The sequence below is a fragment of the Lynx canadensis genome, chromosome E1 (assembly GCF_007474595.2).
Source record: "Lynx canadensis isolate LIC74 chromosome E1, mLynCan4.pri.v2, whole genome shotgun sequence".
NCBI lineage: Eukaryota > Metazoa > Chordata > Mammalia > Carnivora > Felidae > Lynx > Lynx canadensis.
This window is the reverse complement of record NC_044316.2, coordinates 40,498,211-40,503,506: the sequence shown is the minus strand read 5'-3', so window position 1 is coordinate 40,503,506 and position 5,296 is coordinate 40,498,211. Positions and strand designations below refer to the sequence as shown.

The 5,296-nt window shown below is 54.5% G+C and overlaps 1 protein-coding gene across 1 annotated transcript; it reads right to left on the bottom strand.

Annotated features, from left to right (window-relative positions):
* Positions 1-207: 207 nt before the first annotated feature.
* On the bottom strand, positions 208-5,063 carry TUBG1 (tubulin gamma 1). The gene is made up of 11 exons (XM_030296541.2): positions 4,942-5,063; positions 4,533-4,645; positions 4,145-4,312; positions 3,097-3,165; positions 2,742-2,821; positions 2,169-2,295; positions 1,848-1,934; positions 1,592-1,741; positions 1,052-1,204; positions 799-960; positions 208-609 (listed from the first exon to the last, which is right to left on the bottom strand). Exons 1-11 carry the CDS (start codon positions 4,988-4,990, stop codon positions 412-414), a joined length of 1,356 nt encoding a protein of 451 aa, XP_030152401.1. The 5' UTR covers positions 4,991-5,063; the 3' UTR covers positions 208-411.
* Positions 5,064-5,296: the final 233 nt, after the last annotated feature.

Genomic DNA, 5,296 nt, shown 5'->3' with positions numbered 1-5,296 from the left:
CAGTAAGAGTAAGGTAATATCTGTTGGCCTTCTTACCCTGGGAAGGCATATCTCACATGGGTAGACACCACCTATGTTCTCCAAAATGAGGAAGGAGAAGGAAAAGCTAGGGGAGGCATTTGCTCAGAGTTGAAGAGGCTGGAAATAGGGGAAAGAACAGGCACTACCCCCTTCCCCATATCTACAGGCCTTCAGAAAACCAGTAACTTCATTTATGTCCAGTGCTTTATTAAACATAAATAGTCTCATCAGAGGAGACAGAAACGTGTCCCCAGGCCAATACAGAGTACGTGCATGTGTATTTATGAGGAAGAGATGTGTGAGGTCCCTGATCTGTGCTCTGAGGGGGTGGTCAGTCAGGCGGGGCCTGGGCCAACCAGTAAGGCAGACAAGGTCCTGGTCCTGGGGGACTCACTGCTCCTGGGCGCCCCAGGAGATGTAGTCTGGCCGCGTGGCCGCATGATACTCGTCGATGAGCTGCTGCACAACCTCCCTGGACGTGTCCAGCTCATCAAAGTTCTCCTTGAAGATGTCCTCCTTGCGGAACTGCTCCAGGAAGGCCTCCCGCTTCCGCAGCTTGTCATACTGGCGACAGGTCCGCTCGAAGAGCTTGGTGTGTGCAGAAAGCAGGGGTCACAAAGAACATAAAGTAACAATATGGCCCAGAGAGACAGGGAACCAGGGCTGGGCAATCTGCACATTAAGAGACCTGGAAGCAGGGGCAGCAAGGATGTGGAGAGGTGAGGCCCAACCAGGAAAGTGCGTATGGGAAGACAGGTGCAAACCGTTAAGCCTCACCGAGGAGATGCTGGTGTGGTTGGCCATCATGAGCCCACTGACCCGGTGGGCCGAAGGCAGGTAGGGAGACTTCCTTGACAGGGCCACCTGGATGCTGGCAGGGCCCCAGGGGATGAAGTTGGCCAACTTCCGCTCCCGGATCCTCTGCAGACTCTTGTGGACCTAGCGGGGAGGGGTGGACACAACAGTGGTGGTGGTAGCCTCTCCTCTACCCCTGTGGGTTCCGGGGGTGGCACGAAGGGGCCTCACCTACCTGGGTGGGGTCCACCTCCCCCTGGATGATGTTGAGGATGGCGATGTAGCAATGGTTGGTCTGGCGATCCCGGCCCGTGGACACCATCACGTTCTTGGGCTGCAGCAGCCGCCTCATGACATCCAGGACTGTGGTCTTCCTCACGCTGGCCACCTGAGGGGAGAGCGGGCCACGGGGACCAGGCCAGCACTCAGGGCACGGTCCAATGGCTGACCCCCATCAGACTCAGGCTAGGATGGTCTCTCTGGGAGGCATCTTGAGATTCAGGTGTACACTGAGCCTTGGCTGCAGGACCAGGAATCTTAGCCCTCCTCAGCTCAGCAAGGTCATGCCCCTGTGCGGGAGCATCAGCAGACCCCACATAGCCCGGGCCCTACAGGGAGCCAGGGGTGTAGGGAAGAGGAGAACAAGTCAGCACGGAGCTGGACGGTCTGTGCCTGTCCCTGAGCACAGAGCCTCTGGGGCTACAAAGAGCGGCTCCTGGAGGGCGCAGCAGGGGGACAGAAAGGCTAGGGCAGGGCCTGCTGGGGCTGCTCCTACCGACTGGTCCGTGGTGAGCGGGGTGTAGCCGGTCATGAGGAAGTGGAGTCGAGGAGTGGGGATGAGCGAGGCGATGAGGCCGATGAGGTCGTTGTTCATGTAGCCAGGGTAGCGCAGGGTGGTGGTGCTGGCTGACATGATGGTGGACACCTGGGGACGGGGGTGCCGGGTCATGGGCCTTGGCCTGGGGCGGGGCCTCTCTTCCCCAGATGGCACTCCAGTAAGGAGGGTTTCCAGTCCGGGAGCAGGGGCTCACCAGCTGGTTGATCTGGGAGAAGGATGGGTTCTGGATGTGCAGGCGGTCTGTGGCGATCCGGTTCAGGGCTGTGTTGTCCAGTACCACCTGGGGGACAGAAGAGGGTGACAGATTTATGGGGACAGAAAGGACAGGAGCTCTGCCTGAATCTGGGCTCTGAAGCTTAATTTCCTTGGTGCTTCATGGCCAGAAAGACCCATCCAAAAGGCAGTGGCACAAGACTGAGGCACAGAAGGGCTCAAAATAGACTTTTTAAATGTAGGAAAATGATGAAATAGACAAGGGGGTTGGCACTGGAGAATGGCAGAATCCAGGACGCACCACACAGTCTGCGTTCTGGGTGAGCCTCTTGAGCGTGAGCAGGGAGTTGTAGGGCTGGACCACCACATCGCTCATCTCGTCCTGGTTGGGAAACACTGAGTATGTCTGCACCAGCTTCTTGGGGTACCTGGTGGGGTTGAGAGGAGAGGGTCAGGGCAAGAGACTGGAGGCTTAGTAAACATGGGGCTCACAATAGTCAGAAAGCAGTGAAATCTAAATGGCGAAATTGGGGTGGGACACAGGATCAGCAGAGAAAGAAGACTTGACTTTTGGAAGTCTGCAACCCCAAAGGGGGAAGGAACGGCAGAGACAATCTTAGGACCTAGGGTTCTAACTAAACCAGCCATACCCCCTGAACCTTCTTCATCTCTTCATCTAGGGCTTAGATTCTAGGCTCTGGATCCAACCACTCAGAGTGTGATCAGGTTCTTGGTTATTTTATCTTCTCTTTCTCACTACAGGAGTTAACAGAAGGGCCTTTTCATTGCTCCAGCAAATAGGAAGGTGTATCTGGAGGGCCTCCCAGTTACTTGGGAAACCAAGTCCTTCCTGCCCCTTAAAACACAGACTTACCTGTCATTCAGTCGTTCTAAGAGGTAGGAGCCCAGGCCAGAGCCTGTCCCCCCAGCAATGGAGTGACACAGCACGAAGCCCTACAGGGGGAAGGTGCAGTCAGTGTCTAGGACTGGATTTCAGACTGGACCCATCCTACAATTTCTTGGACTCCTATTTTCCCAAGCCCTCTCCTCCACTTCCCTTACCCCACACATACAGCTCAGGAGACTCTGCCTTGTGTCCAGCAAAGCCCAGTGACTTCTGTCCAGTGCAAAGGGTACATGGGTAGGTCTTGTACTTAACAGGTGGCTTCCAAAGGGTGTTGTGAAGCCTTCCCTCTGACAGCTCCCACCAGCATTCCTAAGACACTCACCTCTAGACTGTCACTGCCATCTGCCTCCCGATCTATGATATCAAAAATGTCCTCGTGGATCTTCTCTCCCTGTACAGACATGGGGAGTATCAGAGTGGGACAGGACCATGGGACAAGGACTCTGACCTCAGAATAGCCACCTTGAATTCTCCTTATAGAACATAAAAGTCCTTTTTTGGAGCACAGTGGCCCTGCTTGTTATTTGCACTGAGAGGCAATATAGTACAGTGGGTATGAGCAGATACTCAACATCCACACTGCTTGGATTCATGTATTAGGTCTAGTTTTATTTAACCAAGTGACTCTGGGCAGGTTACTTTAGGCAGGTTACTCAGTTTCCTCATCTGAATAATGAAGGTGATACAACTCCTCAGTCCCTTATTCAAAATTCTTGGGGCCAGCTATGTTTCAGAATTCAAATATTTCCAATTCTAGAAAGGTAATATGGTACGTATGATGTATGTTAAGTAAAATGCCAGTGGGTATCTGGTGTGTGCTAATCAAATGTATTAATATTTCTGCAATGAAATGTATAAGTAATGACAAGTTAGATAAAAACTATAAAATAGCCTGTCTTCACTGAGATTTTTTTTTTTAAGATTTTATTTTTAAGTAATCTCTACACCCAAAGTAGGGCTTGAACTCACAACCCCAAGATCAAGAGTCACATGCTCTACTGACTGAGCCAGCCAGGTGCCCTGAGATTTGGTTTTGCTACTAAACAAGTTATAAATCATGTTTTGGTTTCAGAGTTTTTTAGAATCTGAAAAAGGAGATAAGAGACTGCGAACCTATAATATCTATCTTTAGGGTTGTTGGGAGGGTTAAGTAAGTTACATGTAAAGCACTTAGTATGACCTGGCACACAGCACTAGCCAAGTGCAGTCTTAACCATGTTGACTTAGAAAAAAGAACTCCCCTCAGCCATCTCTCTCTCGCTCTACTACTCCTACATCCTTGATCTGGTTTCTTCTCTCTCTGGCAAGTCATACCGCCTGCCCTCACACAGGAAGGGAGTTGGGGGTTCTGCCAGGGAATAGCAAATGACCTGCGAGAATCCACTGGCCCAGTTGTTGCCAGCCCCTCCTCCATGCTCTGACAGGTAGATGTTCTCTGGGTTGTAGAGCTTGGCATAGGGGGAGTTGAGGATGGAGTGGATCACCCGGGGCTCCAGGTCCAGCAGCACGGCCCTGGGGATGTAGTGCTCATCGTCTGCCTGTCAAGGGGAGACCAGCAGGGTGGTCCAGTCAGCTAAGGCCCAGTCCTCCATCCTCCCAACTCTGGCTCCTGCCTGTCCTCCCTCCTCAAGCCAGCCGCCCTGACTCCTTTGCCCAGAGGGTTTCCTGGTACCAAGCCACTGCCCTTCCCTCAGGCCCCCCGGGGCCACTGTGGGGGCGCGTGGGGGGGGGGCGGGCTGGCAAAGTCGCTGGGAGCACCTGGTAGAAAAAGACGTCCTTGCGGTCAGTGCCCTCGGTGGCGAACTCCTCCACGATGCCCTCGGGGCTGATACCATGCTCAGCGCACAGTTGTTTCCAGAACTCGAACCCAACTGGTAGGGGGGGAGGGGCGGACGGGCGAGAAAGAGGACGTCTGGGTCTGGGCAGATTCCAACCAGAAACTGGGGGACTGAGCGCTCGCGAGTCTCCCATGTCAGAGGAAAGGGCTGTACGCCAGCGACTGGGAGGGGAGGGCCCCTCAGGGTTGGGCAACTGGACACTGGGTCAGGCATGTCCCGCCTTTGGAAAACTACGATTGTGGGAAGGGCGGATGGAGTCCAGGATCCCGCAGTGAGATCCCATAGAATCTAAGGAACCTGACTAGTGGAGGGGCCGGAGGTTCGCTCACTCTGATTGCCGCACTGGCCCAACTGTAGGGTGATGATTTCCCTCGGCATCGTCGCTCCAGCACCGGTGTTGCAGCCGCTCCCGCCAGCCAAGCCGCGGCTCGCCAGCCGCTAGCTGCACGACGCAGGCGCCAAACAACCCGCTCCGCCCTCGAACTTTCTCCGCTCCAATGAGAACTGAGTTCTGGCGATGGCAGGGCCTCATTCATGTGGCTTCAGTGAAGCAGACTGCGCGTGTGCAGCTCCTGGTCGGGCTCTGCGCCGCGGCGCGGCGCGGGGGACGTACTTTGACGCAGCGTTCTCTTCTCTGGGAGGACGTGAGGTAGAGCTTGTGCGCAGGCGCACTATGGAGGGACG

Bases quoted from the DNA above. Each gene is read 5' to 3' on its own strand.
- TUBG1 (XM_030296541.2), bottom strand. From the start codon at position 4,990: ATGCCGAGGGAAATCATCACCCTACAGTTGGGCCAGTGCGGCAATCAG. The intron at 4,313-4,532 runs GTGCTCCCAGCG...TCCCCTTGACAG, and splicing joins AGGACGTCTTTTTCTACCAG to GCAGACGATGAGCACTACAT. The intron at 1,935-2,168 runs GTGCGTCCTGGA...TCTGTCCCCCAG, and splicing joins CCCAGAACGCAGACTGTGTG to GTGGTACTGGACAACACAGC.